Source organism: Amia ocellicauda, chromosome 17, assembly GCF_036373705.1.
Source record: "Amia ocellicauda isolate fAmiCal2 chromosome 17, fAmiCal2.hap1, whole genome shotgun sequence".
Taxonomy (NCBI): domain Eukaryota; kingdom Metazoa; phylum Chordata; class Actinopteri; order Amiiformes; family Amiidae; genus Amia; species Amia ocellicauda.
Window position 1 is genome coordinate 2770863 of NC_089866.1, and position 21623 is coordinate 2792485.

Here is a 21623-nt window from a genome sequence, read left to right on the forward strand (position 1 = left end):
TTTGACCTCTCAAGACTTTCCACAACTGGACACTATGACACAAAGAATTCAGGAAATCCACTACGTTTACTTTTTCTCCTACAGGATTTTTTCTAAAATTACATTTTTCAAATCCCACACCTTTGTAATATATTGCACAAAGTCCTTCCGAAACGTGAGCCGACAGCGGATAAACCACATGGCAATCACATGGTGTGCCAGAGACACGATGTACTGGTTAAACCTGGGGGGAAGAGAGGAAGGACAACATGAGTGACTCTCCGTTTCAACCCATCATATTCAATTCAAATCACTGGTGAGGACATTAAAATATAACACTGGCCAAGAAGATGCTGAACAAACTCACTTTGAAGGGTTGGTGTAGGGGAGAGAGATAGCGAACACACTGACGTACTGCTCCGCCACGAAATTGGCATACAGGTGCGGGAGTCTGACCAGAGCTGGAATACAAGGAGGAGAAACACCGTCAAGAGACGACAACACCATAACAACATGGAAAAGATGTCCACTTGGGTTTCAGTGGTTTTCATTTGTTCATTAGTTCATTAGTTCGATTTTCCAGTGTCTCCCTCCCTTTGGTGACTGAGATCACCTGCACTCTGGTAGTTTTGGGGTGGGCGATATGTCTAGGGAAATTTACGTTGAAACCAGGTCAGATCGTTTCTCCTCCCCGGGGTCGACACTTACTGGACAGGAATTCCAGCATGGGCGACGCCATGGTCACAGTGGCAGAGATGTGTGTGAGCTTCACGATGAGCGCGGGCAGCAGCTTGATCATGATGTCGGGCATCTCCACGGTGCACATGGTCAGAGCCACTACACACTGCTTGGCACAGCGGTAGATCAGGCCCGTCTCCAGGCACTGCACCAGCTCCCGCTACGGCACAGAGAGAGACAGAGAGACAGAGACACCCTCTTGGTTTCTTTTATTTTGCTTTAGAAGAGTCAACACTAGAGTATATTTAAAGGAAGGTTGTTGTATCGGAATAAACTGAATTAACAGGGAACCCTCTATTCATGGGTGAATTATATTAAGGGTGAAGAAGAGCACAGTAAAGAGCAGATATAATCACCACCACAGCGTGTAAGAGAGAGATATTCGCTAAGCACACTTCTGTACCAGAAACAATCGGTGTCGGTAAGAGGTGAAGACCGCAGCGGGTCGCTGTACCTGTCTGGCCTGCTCCAGGTAGTTGTGGTAAGAGGTGATGGCGGTGAGGACTGGGACCACGGCCAGCTGGACATCCGTGCGCGAGAAGCCATCCGGGGTCCTGCGTAACCGCTCAGAGATCAGCCGGTCGGTCACCTGTCATGGGCAGACGGAGACCATGCCTCAGCACAAAGGAAATCAACAACAGCGTCGTCCAATGAACTCAGCATTTCATACAGGAACACACATGAATGAGCCTCGCAGCTAAATTACACGCAGGGTCTTTATCCTTCACTGATACTTGTCAAGGGAGACCATGCCTACTGAATGTGAAAGCTGGTACATTACCATGGCGCACAGGGTGGAGCAGAGCTGGTCGATGCTGCAGGGGGACGTCAGGATGAGGACTTTGTTCTGCAGGGAGGAGGGCATCTTATCCAAGACCAGCTTCAGAACCTTCCAGTCCGTCTCCTGGGGAGAGGAGAACAGGACGGCCGTCAGTAGTGGAGGGAGATCAACGGACTGACCGTCATAGTCTAAACAAATTCCCACTGAGGCAGGGTGAATATCGGGGTCGTTTATCTTGTAATGAAGAGAGGCTGCTCTGGGAGACAAGAGACGACTGTTAATAACTTCGTAGCCACAGAGCGAAATCAACTGTTCATAATTTCCTCAATGCAGGAGCCCTCTATTGTGCTTTCGGCTCATTTTAAGTTAGACGCAGGAGGAGCTGTGCAGAGGCAGTTTATACTCTATCATTTAATCTCTCGCTTTTTTTATATGTAGGCCTGTCTATCGGGCAGGAATTATGCCCTCCTCGTCTCTCTGCTCATCTCATTGTAGAAAAACAGAGGATACTTACAATTCCTTAGAATATTTACTTTTCCTCTGCACTGCACTGCAGAGCGCTGACCGAGCTCCAGAATTACTCACACACTTCAACCACAACTACATCCCTCCAAAACAAATACAGTTAAATAAATACATCAATAATCATCCTGCATACTTCATCTGTAAGATTGCGAAAGATATGTCACTTTATGTCTCGGTTTTCCCAGATGGCTACAATATTGATAAGAAATATTAAGTAAAAACAGGAGAGCAACGCTCAACTCATCATGATTAAGAGAGGCCTGTGCCGACACACTTGTTTCCGGGACAAACCCACCATGTCCCACATAGACACAGACGTGGCATTCATCAACCAGGGCAGCCGCCGCACAAAAACATGTTTTCCAGCTCGTCCTCCTCCACAGACCAGACAATATGCCGATTCACGAAGCAGCTGACCGCCTGCCCCAGCGCTCGAGATGTTGTTTTCCCAGAGGACGTCTACAATTCGCGGATTGTTTCAGAGGTTTCAGCACTCACCAGCTTCAGGCACTGCAGCAGCACGGAGAAGGCCAGGGAGTAGGGTAGGTAGCCGGTGCGGAGGGAGGAGGGCACGGCGGCGGGGGCGGGGCTGCCTGCGGGGGGCGACACCGTCCCAGGGGGCTTCTTCTCACTGCCTCTCTTCTCCGGCTCGCTAGAGTGAAGACAGGGGCGGTTACTGCCTCTGCACGGCGACACACGCACAGCCTAATGAACCTCCACAATAGCAATCTCAATATAAGTATTCCCTTTAATTTCAGTTTGAAAGTGTAGGTTAGGGGCTCAGAAGGCCAGAACACGCAGAAACGTCCAAGTGCCAGCTCACCCCATGTCACAGTGGCAATACGGGCTGAAGCGCAGGACACCATCTTTGTTGGGGACGCCTAGGCGATGGAGGGAGTCGGCGCGGACCAGGAGCAGGAATTCAAACACCTTTGGGGGGTGGGGGGGGGAGAAAACAGATGATAAGATGGTTGAATACATGCCTCTCTACTGGAGAGACGCCAAGCACAACCACGTCTGTCCCCGTGGAGAGGGCAAAGAGAAGCCAGCCAGCTAAACTGTTACATTAAAGCCTTCTAATGGTGGAAGCTTAGAGACTCCTGGCAATGTAAGCAGTGAAAATCATGAACACAATTTTAAAACAATTATAAATTCGCTCCCATGGACTCTTGCTCAGTTTGGTTGGCAGTTCCTCTCTCACCTGGAGCCTGATGCTGCTGGCGATGGAGGAGCTGTACTTGTTCTTGTAGTGCAGCGTCAGGTGGGAGAGCAGCAGCTCGTACACGCGGCTCGTGTGGCCGGCTGGCAGGCTGTACAGCTTGGTCTAGAGGACGGATGAAAGGTCGGTGGGAAGGAGGGGAAAAACGTGGAGCAGGTTATCCATGCCAGCACAGAGGAGTCTGTATGTAGGTCCAATTCCTGTCTTTATATCTTATTGAGCGGAGTATGTTTTTTGTTTCTTTAACACACCTTGACAACTAATTCCTCCTAAAAGAAAACCGTAAAGAAAGAAAAGTAGACAGAACAGCAGGACCCACCTGCAGGATCTCCAGCAGCCCAAGGATGGCTGTCTTCACGTCCTCCATGGGCGACTCCGATGGCAGCTCCCTCTCTACCCCCTCCCCGGTGACTGGACACGACAAGGAGCGGCTCACCACCTGCAACCGGGAAGAACCAGAACAGTATCTCAGTCTCTCTCAATCCCTCAGTCCGACACAGCGCAGCGACAGTGCCAGGGCCCGGGCTTCAAAACCCACAGTGATGCCATACAGCACTCATACAGGACTCCCACAGTACCAATTATTCTCTCATAACAATAAAGAAAACGATATTAAAGCTCATTAAGCTACAGCAGCTTTAAAAAAAAAAATCTTAAAGTCACAGTGACAAGTAGGGTTGCCACGATTATCGTTCCCCACGATATATATACGATATTAAATTACTACGATAAAACTTATCATAGTATTTTCAAAATATCGTATGTTTCAGTGTTTAAAAATAAACTAGAAAATCTTTCCTACAAATTTGGTGAGATTTTAATTGACCTTTTGAGATTTCAAATACAAACAAAGAAAGAGATTTGTAGGTCACGCCCCCCCCAACTTTTCATACTCAAAGAGAATACAGCATGGAGACATCCTGAAGGAGAGGGTCACAGAGGTCGCGTTCGTGTCGTGCAGATTTTCTCAGTTCTCCACAGGTTTGCAGAATCAGACCGATCCCATTGGTGGAGCAGCGCAGATCTGCAGAAATCTGCAGTACACGAACGCAACCAGTATTTCTGCAGTCCCCTAACAGAAGAATTGTAACTAGCACACAGATTAAAAAGACGCCACTACCGAGTTTGGGATTCTTTGGGTTACAAAAAATAACCCCCCTAAAAAATATATAATGGCCGTCCCTGGCTCAACAATTCAGTATTGGACCGCTACTTTAAAACCTAACTATCCTTTCAAACCAGTGATTAGTGATGCAGTTTGTTTATGCAGTTTGTTGTAAAACATTGCAAGTCAATGTAAAGCTGTATGTATTTTTAGTAATGATAAAGTTAATGCACTGTGATTCTTTAATATATTATATATTTAGATGAACTAAACTAAATATTTCACTTTTTACTTTTCTGGAGGTCTTAAAATCTTAAAACACGATTCAAATAAAGTTAAATGTTAAAATGGTAAAACAGTAGGAATAATCACAGTGTTTTAATATTACTTCATAGTAACTTCATGCACATTATACCCTATTACAGGCATGCACATTTATACAAAAAATTGGCTTATTTTCCAAATAGTCGAAAACAGAGATTTTGATATCATAACAACCCTAGTGACAAGAGACAGTTGCTCATGTACACCTCAGGTCTAGACGACTTTGTTTCATGACACGGCCGTGATAATCTGCCATTTGACTCTCCAGGACCTTGTGACCATGTGACCCTGCACACACACTATCCGATGGCGTTGAAAGTGTCACCAGACAACTCAATGAGATGAGATACTCATGGAGTATCAGCAGCACCACGTGGGGCACCGTCTCCCCTCCTGACCTTCTCGATGATGTCCAGCAGGCTACCGAAGTGGTGGGAGTGGCAGCCCTCGGCCAGGTCCACCAGCAGCTGCGTGGCCAGCTTGCGCACGTGCAGGTCCTTGTCCTCTGCGATCTGACTGAGCTGGGGGATCACCACCGACTCGATCAGCTCCTCCTGGGAGACAAAAGACATGACACGCTCAGCCTCCCAGCCTGACTGTCCACCACAGCACTGGACACTCGGACGAGTGCCATCTATTGTCATCACTGTTATTTCTCCTTCTTCTCTGGGCAACACTCTTGGCCAGGGGAATATTTTATTTATATTGCATTTTTACATGAAAAGGATTGGCATACACAATGTAAAACACTGACCTCATACAGCTGGCGGTTCGTGCTGAGAACGAAGGAGAGGACATCGAGGACTTTGATCCGGATCGCACTCCTGGTTTCATTCCTTTGAGAAGAGAGTGATGCAGTCAATCAATCAATCAATCACATTTTATTTGTTAGGAGGCCACAGAGTGCTTAACAGATTTAAACGGTCAATACAAGGTGTGGAAATAAATGTAAAAAACATCAGGCAAGGAGGACAGAAAAACAATCTCCTACAAGATGACAGACTGTAATAGGAGAACATCAGGGACCCCATCCTCAGCTAAGTTTGTCAGTTTCTCAGTCACATCTCCCAGAGTACCATACCTGAAGAACTTCTCCATCAGCTTCTGCAGGTTCTGGATCCAGCCGTCTTTGGCCGGTTGGATGGAGTGAGCCCGGTAGGAGACCAGCGTCAGGACAGAGGACTCCTGTGGACAAACAAGCACAGACCCCAGCACGCCAGTCAGACTGCTGCGCTGAAACACAGGCTCAATGTACACCTTATAGGGAACAGACCAATTCCAGGAGAACCACGTAATTACACACATTATGAGAGCCTTTTCAGGCTGGAAAAGAATGGCGTTACTGGAGGCAGCGCACACTGGAGACACCCTAAGACCCTTCCTAAGACACGTGAAACCGCAAGATCTTGAAAAGGAGAGCTGTCAAACAGGGGCCACTGTTGGGAAACGGACACAGGGACACAGGGGACCGTGGGACTCAGACTCGGATCTCACCGGGCGTTTATCTGAATACTTTTCGAGGAGGCCAAAGAAGCGGTCGCAGGAGCCGTGGTATCCGTTCTGCTCGTACAGCTCTTCCACTGTGGTCAGCAGCTCATGGACGATCGACTTCAGCTCGTGACTCCCGATGGTCTAGAGACAAACATAGGACACTAAGGACACCAACTCCGAGCAGGACTGAAGAAATCATTACCTCTGAGTCTCATAACATCCCCCACATTGCGGTTTATAAAAATAATGATAATAATAACCGCATGGAAGCATTTTTAGAGCAAAGTTGGTGTGCAGGCACTTCATTTCTGTCTGAATGATTTTGAAGATTCAGTCACCTGGATCTGCTGGAGCAACCTCTCGATGATGTTGAGGAGGATGTCCCAGGTGACCACCTGCAGGTCCTTGCCATACTTCTTGATCAGCCGTGTGATGGAGAGCACGATTTCGTATGACACCACCTCATTGGCGGACGTCATGGCCTAGCAGGAAGAAGTGTGTGAAATTTAAAGATTAATGAAGGCAGATTTCTTAGAAACACTTCAGCGATAGAACTCTAAATGCTGAAGAGACGGAGGTTTAGAGGAGGAATGCTAGGCAGGGTCTGAGAGAGACCGACCGACAGATCCTAATCAGTTTATAAACTCTTGTAAACATCTAATTCTGACCAATTAAGCAGGTTCTTGGTACATTTGGTGATTTAGAGACCATTTGAAACCAAGACCTGAGCACCCTTCAGTCCACAGAGGTCCAGACGTCCCTTAGTTGGTCAATAGGTAACATTAAATTCCATGGCTTTACACATCAGTGGTTTATGGATGACTTACCTTGTAGAAAGAGGGCAGCACTAGCGTAGGGGTGTTTCTGAGGGTCGGGAGTCGGTGAGCCCCCCACAGAGCCATTCCCACGAAGAACACGGCCCCCCGCAACAGGGCAGCGTCTTCCATGTACGCTCTAAAAGACAGGTGGCAGAACATCACACACACTCTCCAGACACCCTTAATGCAACACAGAAATATAACTTAACAAGCGCTTGGCACGACATTTTGATAATAATGGATGGAAGACACTGACAATGGAAGGAAGTGGCGTGGAAGCCCTGTGGAGACATCCACCCAGGCCGATACAAAGACTTACAGCACAGAGACGCATACGCAGATACTGGCAGAAAACCTAGAAAGCCAAACCTGCAGGTTGCATTGTGTCCCCCAAGAGCCGCTGCCTCATACCTATCCTCCATGATGCGGCACATGGTGTAGATGGCACTGTGTCCCAGGTGAGTCCCCAGGACTTTACGCATGAGCTGCAAAAAGAGGAACGGTGTTGCCGTGACGTGAAAGCTTGATTTAACGTTCAAGTGAAAAGTCATGAGGATGTACTTTGTGTTAGTGCAGCATGGGGCTAGTCACGGACATGGCATGGATTCAAAACAAATACCAACAGCCCGTAGGGGTCTCCTCTGCTCCAAATTGAGTCTAACGAGGCAAGAACCCAGTGTCAATAACTGCAGCTTCTCAAAGTAACATTCAAGTTCACAACACCGATGTGGTTCTTTAGCCATGCAGCTTCATAGGTATAAAAAAACACTTCAAATATCAAGAAAGCTTTCATTTCACTGCAGCAAGGTGTACAAGATTAGTTGAGACCCTCACCTTCCAGCAGGATTCACAGAACTCCTTGACGTTGACAGTGCGGCACAGTGTGATGATGAAGACGGGCAGCGAGTTGGAGGGGAGGCAGTTGTAGCAGACGACCGCATCCAGCACTTGGAGAGAGACCTAGAGCGTGGAGGGAACAGCACAGAGAACTGGCTGGCTGGTTGTGATGGCAGGTGGAGTTCCCCCCTGCTTGCTGAGCAAGAGAGACTCCAGGGGCCTAGTAGGTGATGGGGACACAGTGCCTCCTGTCCTCCAGTTTATGCCTGAGTGCTGCCGTTTGCACTGCTTACCGAATGACAAGTGTATGGCCTTGATCTGTAGTGTAGTGAAGGGTGTGGCTGTCAGACGAGGGGATTAATAATTGCCTGCACCAAAACTGGGGCGTATAAAAGGGGATCAAATAACCTAAAACCCTGTGAAGATATGATCTGGGGGAAACTGTTGTCTGGGAGGTTTCATAGCGCAGAACTTTGCTTACCTTCATCATGTGATAAACATGTCAGGTTTACGAGGTAAAGCAACTTACCTCTATATCTGTTGATGACGTTGTCCTGTTGCACAACAGGCATATTTTACTGTGAATAAAGAGAAACAACATCAGCGTAAATGTGGATGGTTTATGAAACACATTGCCGATGCTTTGATTCACGAGACAACAAATGCAAAGGTTCCAACTCTTACTCGACCATCTGGGAGACATTCTGGTCCAGGTAGCAGCTGTTGAATTTGACCAGGTTCACCAGCACTTGGAGGAAGTCTGCAGTCAGGCCCACATCCATCCACAGCAACACAAAGCGGGCTGGAGGAGACAGAGAGACACCCTCAGCTGGAGCCTGAGATGGGTCAGAGTCTTCAACCTACATCCCACCAAGTTGCAAGTCCAAAGAGTACATTGAGCTCTCACTGAACAACGCCAGGGGATCTTTAACATCCATGAAGGAGACCTGGAAAGATGGCATCCCCTGCAGCAGAGTTCGCTTTAGACATTTAGGTTTGTACAAAACATAATTCCACCCATCATTCCCTGTGAAGCCAGACTAATGTAAATGTCCTGCCATCACAGTGAAAACAGGCCCCTGGCTTCTACTGGTCAGTGTCTGGAGAACCTTACCAATGTCCTCCTCCAAATACATGATGTCCTTGCCGTTCTCGGTCAGAGCCTTGAAGACCTCAAGCCTCTCATGCAGGTCTTCTTTGTAGGGCTGGTACTCCCTGATGATGTTGAAGAAATATGCACGCAGCGGCCCCAGCCTTTCACCCTGTTGTCACAGACACAGAGGAGACGGTTCATTACCCTTCCCCCGGACCCTGGACTGCTGGGTGTACATTTTGTCCGGCCTGCTTTTCAAACAGGTTCTCCTCTAACTAGGGACTAGGAACCCTCACCGTTACTCAATGGGCTCTAAGTGATGGAACAATCCACAATATAATTGAATCTTTAGGTTTTGTTTTCCCCTCACAGTATCCGACATAGTTCCCTGCTGGCCCACTGGAGGGGATGCCTCACCTGGCCCTGTATGATGGCTCTCAACAGCTGCAGGACTGCGTGTCTGGCCTCTGGTGGCTGCTCCGGCTGCAGCATGTCTGCCACCGTTTTCCACAGAGCCTCCACAGCATTCTGCACAGACAACAACAACATCAGCAGCAGTAGTAGTGATATTAGTACCATTTCCCACACTAGCAAAGCGCCCCGCTCACCACCACAACATCCACCAGACCTTCACAAGACACAGACTCCAACTCACCTCCTCGAACTTCTTGGACTTCGCAAGATCACAGACATGGTTGATCACCCGGATTCGGTTGTTTATACCACACTCTATGCTGAGGTCCTGGGGGAGAGGGGGGAGAGACTGTTGAGAAAATGCTTGGTCACTCAAAGGCATTTCAATGCCCAGCAGGTCTAGGCTGGTGGCACTTTCTCTAGAAACAGCCAGAGACACCAGATCGAGGTTGCATGCCCTTCACAAACCTGCCACACTTTACAACTTATGTTTAAAAACTTCTCAGGATATGAAACAAGTCAGCAAGCTCCCAGATGCTGCCACCGGAGGACACCTCCAGCTTGACCACAGACACCCCTACATCGCTGCGGAGACAGCTACAGATGGACGTACCCTCAGAATGTCATGGGTGACCATGAACTCGGAGGGTTTGCTCTCCGTCTGCTTGGTGTTCGGGCGCGGCGGCCCCAGCCCAAAAATCCCTTTGACCTTGTCCTTCAGCGATTCCTTGCTCTGCTGTTTATTCATCCTGGAGGTCGAAGAGCAGACAAGGCTGGGGGCTTCCTGCTGGACACACACACAGTGGTTACACACTACACAACCGATTCGGAGGTTAGAACTTAGAGGATAGACTTTGTGGATTAAACAAACTCAGCTCCTGGTTTCTTAAAACAAGTTAACCGGTAGCTGGAATTAGTAACACATGCCCAATGCTGACTTTTACTAGGTTGTATACACTCACACAAATTCAGCAATGATTTAGAAAAAAACAAAGACAATGGAAAAATATTTGCAATATGTCATATTCATTATTTCGTATATTGCAGGGGTCTGAAAAGGTGACCAGACTGTGGCACAACGTGACCGTCTTAATGAAATCAATGTCGCAAAACAATCTGATGCAACTCCCCACTGAATCACACCATCACAATCCAGTCCAGTAACTGGGGTGTAACTGTGCTTTAATGTAAGCAGATTGCCTTATGATCAGTAAAACGGGTATCCAATCCATGCACAGGACAACAGTTACCGGCTTGTTTTTAGGAAGTCAAAAACAAGAGTCACACAACTTTGCTGTGCAAACTGACCACCACTACGCCTAGAGCTTTGCAATTAATTTAGTCAACAAAAACTAATGCATTAGCATATATAGAAATGGCTGTTTTGTATTTCTGCAACGACAAGCAGTCTTGCAGTTACTTGTGTGTGTGTGTGTGTAACAGTCAACACAAGTAACTGCAAGCCTGCTTGTCGTTGCAGAAATACAATACAACCCTATCTGCGCAGAGACACAAAACTAGCTCGATGTTGATTACATGAGAAAGCACACATATGATGTTGCACGGTGTGTCAATGTCTTCTCTGTCACAAACACACTGAGCGGTGGCAAAAACAAGACTGCAGAGACATTCAAAACAATAATCTTCACTAGAAAATCGATGCCTACCTGGTCTTCTACAGATATGCTGACGTGATCATTAAAAATGACGATCAAGGGCGAGCGATCAACGCTTATCGTGTCATTTATTAATATCAGCAGCTTGTTTTTAATTTTCTCCAAATCCAGCTATCACTTGACAAGCCCCCCCTCCCCTGTCGCTCCGGCAGGAAGTCACACTGCGCTGGAGAAATGCACTTCCTGAAAAAGCACACCACGTGACCGCAGTGCCCACTGGCATTCTGGGAAATGGTGTTCGCGCAGCCTTTGGGACGCACGTTGTGTTGTTTTGGCTAAAAAGGAAAACAGCAATGCCATTTTCGGTCACAGTGGGGGTGTGCACAGTTTTTGATGTCGGTCTTTGAACGTGCTTTGCTAAGATTTCGAGAGGATCTGATAAAAAAGCTATTGTCCTAAGTATTAGGTTATGCGGCCATAATCCGTGTTTCATATCTTAGATGCATGTTGTTTTGGGTTTCGGAGTTTAATGCATGGGTGTTATTTCTGTGTATAAAAATGACGTCTCCTTATTTTCTGAGGAAGGGCAGTGGTGTGTTAGCTAGGGACATGTGTAAAGCGGCCAACAACACGGAAACAGCGAAGAACAGAGAGCGAAACAAACATGTATCAGGTGTCAAAGCGGTGGCAGCCGCAGCGGAGAAAGATCCGGACACAGAGCCCCAGATATGGCTCTCTGAACAACCTCCAGCTGCAGGTAAACAGTAATCAAGTCAGTCCCATATGTATGAATCATATTTACCATTTTAAACTAGGATGCATTACACCAATGACTATCTTTACGTTCATCAATAGGATTAGTTTCTTTATTAGGATTAAGCCAATTTAAGAAACGCTTACACTACCACAGATTTGTAGGTACACCAATTTGTGTGTGAGCCAATTATGGAAAATGATGTTAATATCTGCTGTTAATAAGTGCTTTCTGATCACGCCAGTTGATTCTTCTGTAGGGTGTTCAGCTTCCCCAGCAGCTCAGACTCGGGCTCTCGGGTCTGAAGCAGAGACGGACGCAGGGAAGGCTCGCCCGGCCAGACCCCGGAGGAGGGCCCTCAGGGTGGAGTATGAAGCCGCTGGGGGTCCCGGTGTGGGGCAGCTGGAGCGAGACCAGGAGGAGGCCAAGAGGGACAGGTGGGAGCCCAGACACTTCTGGAAACAGCTGGAGAACATCCGGGAGATGAGGAGGAAGAAGGATGCGCCAGTGGACCACATGGGCGTGCAAAAGTGTTTTGACTCCGAGGCATCTCCGGAGGTACAGGGACAGTATCTGTGGGTCTGACACACTCTCCCTAGTGTTAAAACCAGCCGCCTCCCTCCTCCGGTGCCAACATTGTGACCCCATCTGTCTCCCACGATGGAAGTCATGTAAAGATTGTAAAGGACAGCTTCCCACTTGAGACAGTAGCTTCTTTAAGGGATTTAAAATCTGTAGACGCGTAAACAAATGCAGTGTATATAAGCGAAAGGCTCATTGTGCCTGGTTTGTGCAGACATTGTGTGTCAGTAGCAGCAGGTTGGAAACAACTCGAGCAGGCCAAGCGGTTTGTATCTGATTCAGAGCTTAGTGAACCAAGGGCACTGGAGTCCAGCTGTTGCCTGCTCTAGACTCGGTGTTGGCATACACTGCTGCCAGTTTTCAAAACTTACTTACTGGATCATTCTTGACGCATAGGTTACCTGTTATGTAAAGAACAAATATGTTATAGATAGATTTATTTAAAAACCATATTGAGCTCCATCTTTAAGTTTTTGCACCACAGCTATCAGCTCTACCTGTGAAAGCACCCTCGTGATTTTAGACGTGTTTTTCTTTGTCTGTCTCTCGCTCTCTGCAGGTGATGCGATACCAGGTTCTTGTATCGCTGATGTTGTCCAGCCAGACCAAAGACCAGGTGACCTCTGCGGCCATGGTGAAACTGCGAGGCCACGGCCTGTCTGTGGGGAGTATTCTGCAGATGGATGACAGGACCCTGGGGGAGCTCATTTATCCTGTGGGCTTCTGGAAGGTACGTTAAGGGGACAGACACTTGGATCCCCCCAGGGGCCCAAAATGGAGTCATTCAATTCCAGGGTCTGGCTGGGCTCTTATCTTACACTGTCTTTTCCAGACCTGGTGGAGTGTGGGTTTTTATGTTTTTTCTTTGAAAAATAAATGATGATAATCGTATTGTACTGACATCTTTCCTGATTGTTTCAGACGAAGGTAAAGTACATTAAGCAGACAACAGAAATCCTGCAGAAGCAGTACAACGGAGACATCCCGGACAATGTGCCTGACCTCGTTAGCCTCCCGGGAATTGGACCCAAGATGGCTCACTTGATCATGGATATCGCTTGGAACAAGGTGTCCGGCATCGGTATGCTTCTGTGATCGATTAACTGATTCACATCATAATAATAGTAAAACTCTATTGATATAGTGCCTTGCAAACTAAAAGCAGCTCTAGACTTCTGTACATAATAATATGCAGTATATATGAAGGGAGCGTTCATATTGATTGCTTGCAAACAGTAATAACATGTAAAAGACGATGTATAACAACAGAACTCAAGGCTGAGGAGATTTGAAAATGGTCCGAGTTCGGGCAGGGGTGTTTCCAGACTGAAGTGGAGGGAGAGATTGTCATCTGCGCAGCTGGAATGTCCCTGTGTACCTAATGTATACATGTTTCCTGCAGGAGTGGATACTCATGTCCACCGCATCTCGAACAGGCTGGGGTGGATGAAGAAAAACACGAAGACCCCCGAGGAGACCCGAGTGGCACTCGAAGGCTGGTTGCCAAGGTAAGTGCAGAGCGCCGAGACACGTCACCTCAGAGCTGCCAGGAGGGCGGGAGTGCGGTGCCATTCGGCATCCAGATACCCGCTGGCATCTTGTCAGTTTTAACGTGAAATGGCAAGGCTGCTGCCCCCGAGGTGGCCTGTAGTGCCCTCCCACTCGCTCTACAGCAATGTGATTTTTTAAATGTGTTGATGTTCTTAATTCACCATCCCTTGATTGCAGGGACCTCTGGAGTGAAATCAACTGGCTGCTAGTTGGTTTTGGGCAGCAGGTGTGCCAGCCCGTCAACCCGCTCTGCTCAAGCTGCCTCAACCGGCACTGCTGCCCCTCCGCCAACACCAGCAAGGAGAGACGCCAGACCCCGTCCAAGAAACGCTAGCCGAAATCTCCGGCTTCATTGAGTGTTTGAACCTTAGAGACGTGGGGGGTGTCAGGATGATTGCGAGTTAAAACTGCCACGCCTGGGAAACCTGTGCTGCAGGATGTTTTTCCATTAATACCTCATTTACTTCTACATTGTGTTAAAAACCATATCTGGGCTGGTGACCAGTGCAGGTGTTCGTGCAGCGTCCTGAAATGGGTCGGAGGCAGAGCAGGGGCAGCCTGACCAGACTCGTGTGTGAAAGGAGACATTTTTACACCCTTAGCACTTTCACCCTTTTATTGTAAAAGAAAAAAAAGTGGTCAAGATGTTAGGTATTCAGCTGTTAACACACAGGGAAATGAATGTCCATATATATAGAGAGAAATAGCCATCAATTCATATATATGAATATGGATGAGTGATTCCTGTTTGATATCATTCAGGATTAAAGAGAAATTCAAGATATTTTGAATTATAAAACTTTATTTCTTATATTACAGTTTTATATTGTAATTTTGTAGTACAAAACAGTACCCTTGGGTGATTCATTTGTGTTACTTTTTTAGATAAAAACACATTTAAAATAAGGATACTTAATTTAAGAATATATACATTTAATAAATGCAAGTCAGTATTGTATGTTAATAGCTAATTACAGTTTTTTATACAAAATAAACATTTGTAAGAAACAGAAACATGGAGTGGCTGCTTGTTCTGTATTAAGGACAATGTCTCCTGTATGTGTTTGTAAATCCGGTGTTTGTTTTTCTCTCGCCTTGCTCTCCTCATATTATCATGAAAGTGTTGTAAGAGTAATTGCACATTTGTTCCAGAAGATGGCAGTTCGGCGAAGCAATCGGATGCAGGTGAGATTACACGGTAAAATAACACACAGCCTCAGGGACGGGTCAATTTCATGCTTTGCGACTTTGGGTAGAAAATCATCCAGCACATTCGACCTTCTCTCTAAAATAACACCCATTATTAAAAAGTCTTTTTAACAATGCAAAGTGTTAAAATGTGTATTTCAGAAATCACTATTGAATGAATAAGCAGCACCATCAAAGCTGTTGTGTAATCATGCTCCTTCCTTCTGATCAAAACCACTATGCAAAAACGCCGCATATTTTCATGAGTCAGTTACTCATTTGCATAAATACAATGTGCTGAACTTTTTTTAACCCCCTTTCTGTAATTTCCTGATGCTTCTTGGATGCTGTCAGACACCTGTGGTCAAACAATTCCGCCTGGAAATCAACCTGCATTGAAACAAGCGCACACAGACCACAGTGTGATCATATAGTTTTGTTTTTATGTAAATCCATGACATTGCTCATTTAAAATAACTATTTTAAATCGTGAGGAAGATACAGAGACTCGTGCAATAGCCTAACCCAAGAAAATCTCAAATCTGAAATGCAGAGTCCGAGGACAACGGCTGCCTCCATTGAAACCACAGTCTTCACAACCTCCAACAACCTCCAGATCTAAATACATTAATATGTAATAATAAATGCATCCCCTTTGTAAATGCTCTATATTGCAGTATTGCATATTATGCGTCTGACATACATGTAGTAGCAACAGGTGGGTAGATCATCTCAATTATCTACAAATGCTATTAAACTATTAAATACACTTATTCCATGTTAAATAAAAACCAGCAAGCAGAGACGCATTCTTTTTAAAGTAACAAAACCTATATCTTGGTCTATCCATCGGTGCTTGTGCGCTCCAGTGGTCCTGGTGTAAAGCTTGAGGTCTTTTTCTTGCAGCGCAGATTTCCGCAAGTCTGCGCAGATCTGCACAATCCCGCCGATCCCATTGGCGGAGATGCGCAGAACAAGGGAAATCTGCGCTACATTTTTTAGAACAAGTCTCTCTTTCCAAGGGCGGTGCTGTTGCCCTGCTGCATGGATACATGATGCCTGTGCGTAAAACCCTCCTGCTGTGTAACTGAACCCAGTGCTGCGGGGAGAGGAGGATGAGTTTGCGTGTGTTGCGGTGCCAGTCTCCTGTACCTCAAGATGACAGTCTGCTGTACAGACGGAAACATTCAACAGACTGACCATGTCCTTCAGCAAAACGCATCGACTTGGTAAAAACCATAAAGACAAGCTAGACTGAAATCCGGAGAGGTACCTGCACAGCAACTATATTCCAGTCCCTAGAAGACTGGATTGCAAGTACTTTTCTCCTGCTTATACTTCTTCATTCTCTCCAATCGGACACCCCCGATGGATATACATTAGCAAACGCACTTGCATACACATTTGCGTGATCGGTCTGTACCTGGGAGTAACAGATCCGCACTCTTTGGATAAAGCGCAACCGGAGCGCACCGGGTTTACGGGCGCATCGCTGGACGCGTCGTGGGGAGCTGAATAAGAGCAGATATCGGCATCGACCTCAGGGGTGGACATGGCCCAAGAGCTGAAGCCGAGACTGTGCGTCATGACGAAAGGGGAGACCGGGTATGGGTTTCATTTGCACGGAGAGAAGGGGAAAAGTGGCCAGTATATCAGGAAGGTGGAGGCGGGCTCATCCGCGGAGGCTGCCGAGCTCCGCGCCGGGGACCGTGTGGTGGAGGTGAACGGGGAAAATGTGGAAAAAGAAACGCATCACCAAGTAAGTAAGGAAAGAGTGGTTTCCAGTCACCCCACAGGATTTTATTTAAACCATGCTTTTGGTTCTGAACAGCTGATGGTGCCCCACTCCCAAAACCGTATAATCTACAATTTGTATCCCCCTGTTGCAATTATTTAATAAGCCAAGTCAATCAAACGAAATCTGATATCAGAAAAAAACAACCATACAACGCCCCTGCTAAGAGCAATTGAGACATATAATATGGAAGAGAAAATAAAGTTGAGATTAAAGGTCTTTCGTTTCATTGGCACTTAAGAAGTCCCCCAAAGATGCACAAAACAGACATGGAGAGCCGTCCTACTTGGCAGCGGATGAGTTGTAAATTACTTGATGCAGGCAGTTTGGAAAGCAAATCCAAAACGTTTTACGTACATACTCCATCTGTTTAAAGATCCCTTTCTCTTATTACATTTTCCATTTTCCTAAGGCATAGGCTGCAATACACGTATTAAAGAACAGTTGCGAATTTCATAAAAACTAAATCTGCTCCATATGTAGCACTGCCCAGATCTTAATATAGAAGAGGCATCCAAGAGAGAGAAAGTAACACTTTAGTAGTGAATAATAAGTAATGATAAAAGGTTAAGGGGTCTTACAGTTGGCAACTTCTATCAGATGTCTTTGATTAAGTGTTCCTAGTATGCCCTGCAGCCTGTATAAACAAGAAATCATCCTTAACTTAATTTAGTTAATCAAAGAGACAACAAAAAGCAATGCATCTTAAACGTTATTGGAAAAATAAGAACGCAACATTAAAGAAAAGTGACTCATTCCTATTAGTCATATAAGTGGTGGTTAAGTGAGCTGACAAAATAAAAAAACATTATTTGCTCATTTATCAAGGAGGCTTAATTAAACGACTCTTATGTTTATCCCCAGTCAATAGCCATCAATCTAGAGAGAGTGTTGGCACCCTTCCGTAGCCCCCTGGGGTTCATGGGAATGTTTGTGTTCCTCCGTCCCTCAGCTTTGTGTTTCTAGAGTCACTCACCCTTGCTCAACGAGATAAGGCAGGGATTAACCGCATCCAAGTGGAGTCCGTACCACTTCAAAGGGTTGCAGACTCAGTGTTACAGTTCCTTGTGCTCTGCTTTGACATGTGTCTCTCTCCTCGAGGGCCATGTGTAAAGCATTCCCACACTTTCCGCTGTTCTTGGAAGGCCGCAAGATTTTTAAAACTGGCTTTACCTCAGACAGGTATTGCAGCTAGATGTTTGCAGTTATCAGAATTCCCATTTATGCATTAGAACTATGAGACTTTTGACACATGGACCTTCTTGTATTTTGAAGGATCCCAGGTAATCACCTTCCACAACCACAGATGAGTTATTGTGCTCCACACACCTACAACTCCAACTTTAGGGAGATGTGCCTCCTTTATTTTCTGTCCTACAGTCTCTCACACATAATTCCTATGTGTATCTTCTCGTCACAGTTTTCTCTCTGGTCTTAAATTTGCTAGTTTGGGTCCCAGGATCTGGACAAGCTGATCCAAGTGTCTTAGAGGTAATGTTCCAGACCTAAACACTGAAATTGTCCTGTACGCATTGACCAAAACCTTATTCTAAACACAGCCTGCCTAGTACAGGTGCATTTCATAGTTTTAACTGTTCCCCATCCCGCCCTGGCCGCAGGTGGTGCAGAGAATCAAGGCCCTGGAAAACGAGACTCGCCTGCTGGTGGTGGACAGAGAGACGGACGAGTATCTGAAGAGCCTGAGACTGACCTGCACTGAGGAGATGGCACGCACGGGCATTGTACTGACCACCCCTGGGCCCACACCACAGCCCGCCAAGAGGGAGAATGGCTTAAAGCAGCCAGTGATGCTCAGCAGTGAGGAGCACAAGCGGGTGCCCAAGAGAACGCCCTCGCAGAATGTCAAAAAGGTAGGTGGTCTTGTGGCTGTTGCTGGCCTTATTCAAGCAGCAGAAGCAATCTCCATACCGTGCTAGTGGTCTAAAATTCAGAGAGCTTTAGCCATAGAAAGGTCCACTAGATTGCCTAGATCTTCTGCTCGTTTCACTCTGATCAGATCAGCACTTTACTCTAATCTGGGCACATGTGATGGCGATCGACGGGCCGTGAAAACGATGGCACACACCGTTCCTCGCTGTGTGTGATCCCGTGCAGCTACACTCGAGTGTGTTTATTATTGCCTGTGGAATTCAGCAGGAATGACGGGAACGCGGGGGAGTGTGCAGGAAGACAAACCAGCTTTAACCACTGGGTATCGTACGTATTTCCACAGAATAACACGCATATCTATGAAACATCCATTTAAACATTTAAATCCAATCCAGTTATGTGAGGTTTCCCGGCATAATTATGATTTGGAAAAAAGCCCTGAATCTTGAACACAGCTGACTGTTGTTAACCCCCAACGTTACTTGTTTGGTTTGCGTTGCTTCAGCATTATAAATGATCGTTCAGGAGTCCCATCTTGCCATATTAATGAAGTAACTGCCCTGTCCACGTCTCTTATTCACAGGGATGGGAATAACACATCTGAGATACAAAGACAGGCAAATGGGGTCCAGTTTACCCCTCACGTTATCCATGGTCAAATAAGCTCATGGAATGCTTTTGCTATGAAGTGAGTGCTTTACTGCCGTTTTCCCACAGGGTTAATAAGACCCACAGAGTTGTACGCAGACACTTGCTTTTCTGTTTCAGTAGTTTGTGCGAGACTCATCTCTCCAACTCTGGAAGATCAGTGTCTTTGATTAGGGAGATAAGGGCCCGAGTGGGAGACATTTTAGTGGGGAAGACAGTCGAGCTCTAGCCAAGGAAGAGCACAGAACACAAAAGCTCCTTCCTGCCATTTTATTCAACACAATTACTTGTTTTGTCTTTGGTAAAAAAATATATATAAAAAAAAAAAACGTAGATTTGACCAGCTAGCTTGACAGGCAGTCATTCCTGCTTCACGGTGCTTTACATTCTTGGTAAATCTGACCAGACAAAGCCAGGAGGAAATCCACTGAACAAAGCGTTTAGGAGCCTTGCTTGGCGTTCGCAAAGCCTGGGCAGCTCCCCCTGGGCTCTCGGTGTTGCTTGGCAGGGGAAGGAAGTCATTTGCACAATTGATTCCAGATTACTGGCGTTCTGGAGCTGATTTCTGTTAGGGGCCCATTGTTCGAGGCTCTTGGGGGGAGTCGGGTGGATCTGTCAGGGAGACTATAAACTCCTGACAAGCTTAGGGTAACAGGAGTGTTGTAATTATCGAACTGAAAAAGGCTGACTTTCAACCAAGGTCGACAGGGGTCAGATGAGATGTATGCACATCAAGTGGTGGAATTTGGAAACTCCACAAATCACATATTTCATGTTTCAATTTCAGCTTCAAATACTATTATTACCCTTGTGGCTTTTATTGTTTTCCTTTGTGTGCCAAAAAGGACAATATGAATTACTTTTATTTACATCTAATTTGTTTTTAAACATCTGTATGTATGAACTTAGTCTTTGGTGTAGTGTTGGTTCCCTGTTGTATTTGTATAATTGGGCATTTGAAATGATTTACTTTTGGTTTCTGCCTTGAAGTGTTGCACAACGGTAAAGTTAAAAAAATAAACAGACAAAAAAACTATCCACATTCACCTCACACAGATGTGACATGAGTTTAATTACTTTGCTTCTCGGAAAGTGAAACATACTTTAGGTACGCACTTGGATGTTTAACTGTGTTCATTCTGAAGTACATTTTATAGAAACACAGACAATTACAGTTAGACTCTCTTTTTTCCTCTGTTCTACATCTGTTTTCAGTTATGCTCATGTTACAGATACACATCGCTCTGCGTCGTTTCACAATAAACACTGACAGTAGGAATCAGTATCAGAAAGCAATGTTAATGAGGGAATTACTGCACAGAGAAATATCCCAGAACCCTCAAACACATCCTCATCCAGGGGCTGGAGAAGGAAACGGGACCGATATATATTTACACTGAACCCAGTAATGCTGTAAGTCTTGCAGACCGAAGTGTTCAATTAAAAGACAATCCTCTGCCATTTTGTTTTTGCCTCTGATCAATAACAGCAAATCCTGTGCTTCAAAGACAGGGTTCCCTTTTATTTACAAAATGTGACATTTACGTGAAATGTTCCAACATGATTTCGTTTAGTTTAGAGTTTAAAACGGTTGGCATGGATTTAAAGTACGAGGTAAATAAATGTACACTTTTGTATATATCTCAGCCTGCCTGGTTTATAAAGAGAATGATTTTGTTTGTAGAGCCACCGAGTTGTGAGAGAGCACTTGCACAAACAAAATTAAGTAAAAAGTTTGCTTGAAATGCAAAGAATGGCCCGGTGGTTTTCTCTGTCCACTGAGGGAGAGCAGAAGAGAAAAACAGGATGTCGTGTAGTGCAGTAAACATGTCTGAACATGAACAAGTTGCTGAGATGCAGCCCTCTTCGATTGCAAACGTACCACGGGCATCCCAAGCACCCCCAACAAACTACATAATAAACTACGGACACATGGATGTGATATATGAACAGACACAAAGCTCTGTGTCCTGAGGATCTCTCCCACAACAAGCAGAGGTTCCTTCAGATTGGATTAAACAAAATCAGAGGAACCTAGGACCCACGAGTTGAAATCATGCCTGTTAAAAAACATGGTTAATTCAAAGACCACCAAAAACGTTGACATTCATAATGCAGTGTGTGAAACCTCTTCCAGCTGTATTTACTTTCATCCCAAATCGTATCAATCAACGAGCAAAAATCAGGGCGCCCTCTCTGATCTCACTGACGTCTCCAATTTTTTTTTTCAGTCGAGGAACCTAGTGCTGATAGATCCAGACCTTCGGGCCCAGGG

General features: G+C 45.9%; 3 protein-coding genes across 9 annotated transcripts in view; 2 read left to right on the forward strand and 1 right to left on the reverse strand.

Moving 5' to 3' along the window:
* Window positions 1–11146, reverse strand: part of tsc2 (TSC complex subunit 2) — a 31030-nt gene extending 19884 nt beyond the window's left edge. For 3 of the 7 annotated variants that reach the window (XM_066690040.1, XM_066690038.1, XM_066690036.1), the window contains exons 1-24: window positions 10992–11146; window positions 9938–10108; window positions 9566–9652; window positions 9328–9438; window positions 8932–9079; window positions 8502–8619; window positions 8347–8395; window positions 7815–7940; window positions 7392–7465; window positions 6990–7116; window positions 6501–6644; window positions 6166–6303; window positions 5753–5856; window positions 5426–5507; window positions 5070–5225; window positions 3562–3681; window positions 3225–3347; window positions 2847–2953; window positions 2522–2675; window positions 1499–1621; window positions 1172–1306; window positions 688–877; window positions 347–440; window positions 121–223 (exon numbers count right to left, since the gene is read on the reverse strand). In XM_066690040.1, the coding sequence (XP_066546137.1) occupies window positions 121–223; window positions 347–440; window positions 688–877; window positions 1172–1306; window positions 1499–1621; window positions 2522–2675; window positions 2847–2953; window positions 3225–3347; window positions 3562–3681; window positions 5070–5225; window positions 5426–5507; window positions 5753–5856; window positions 6166–6303; window positions 6501–6644; window positions 6990–7116; window positions 7392–7465; window positions 7815–7940; window positions 8347–8395; window positions 8502–8619; window positions 8932–9079; window positions 9328–9438; window positions 9566–9652; window positions 9938–10072 (2748 nt within the window). In that variant the 5' untranslated portion in view covers window positions 10073–10108; window positions 10992–11146. Of the gene's footprint in view, window positions 1–120; window positions 224–346; window positions 441–687; window positions 878–1171; window positions 1307–1498; window positions 1622–2521; window positions 2676–2846; window positions 2954–3224; window positions 3348–3561; window positions 3682–5069; window positions 5226–5425; window positions 5508–5752; window positions 5857–6165; window positions 6304–6500; window positions 6645–6989; window positions 7117–7349; window positions 7466–7814; window positions 7941–8346; window positions 8396–8501; window positions 8620–8931; window positions 9080–9327; window positions 9439–9565; window positions 9653–9937; window positions 10112–10991 lie in introns of all 7 variants that reach the window. The other 4 variants (XM_066690039.1, XM_066690037.1, XM_066690034.1 and 1 more) reach the window with 2 other exon arrangements.
* Window positions 11147–11236: 90 nt separating this feature from the next.
* nthl1 (nth-like DNA glycosylase 1) lies at window positions 11237–14791 on the forward strand. Its single transcript, XM_066690041.1, has 6 exons — window positions 11237–11697; window positions 11954–12252; window positions 12836–13006; window positions 13198–13357; window positions 13679–13784; window positions 14005–14791. Exons 1-6 carry the CDS (start codon window positions 11445–11447, stop codon window positions 14159–14161), a joined length of 1146 nt encoding a protein of 381 aa, XP_066546138.1. The 5' UTR covers window positions 11237–11444; the 3' UTR covers window positions 14162–14791.
* A 1273-nt stretch (window positions 14792–16064) lies between these two features.
* The window catches only part of nherf2 (NHERF family PDZ scaffold protein 2), a 40073-nt gene continuing 34514 nt past the window's right edge, over window positions 16065–21623 (forward strand). Inside the window, exons 1-2 of the mRNA XM_066689008.1 lie at window positions 16065–16774; window positions 18430–18681. Of these exons, the coding sequence (XP_066545105.1) occupies window positions 16568–16774; window positions 18430–18681 (459 nt within the window). The 5' untranslated portion in view covers window positions 16065–16567. The remainder of the gene's footprint in view (window positions 16775–18429; window positions 18682–21623) is intronic.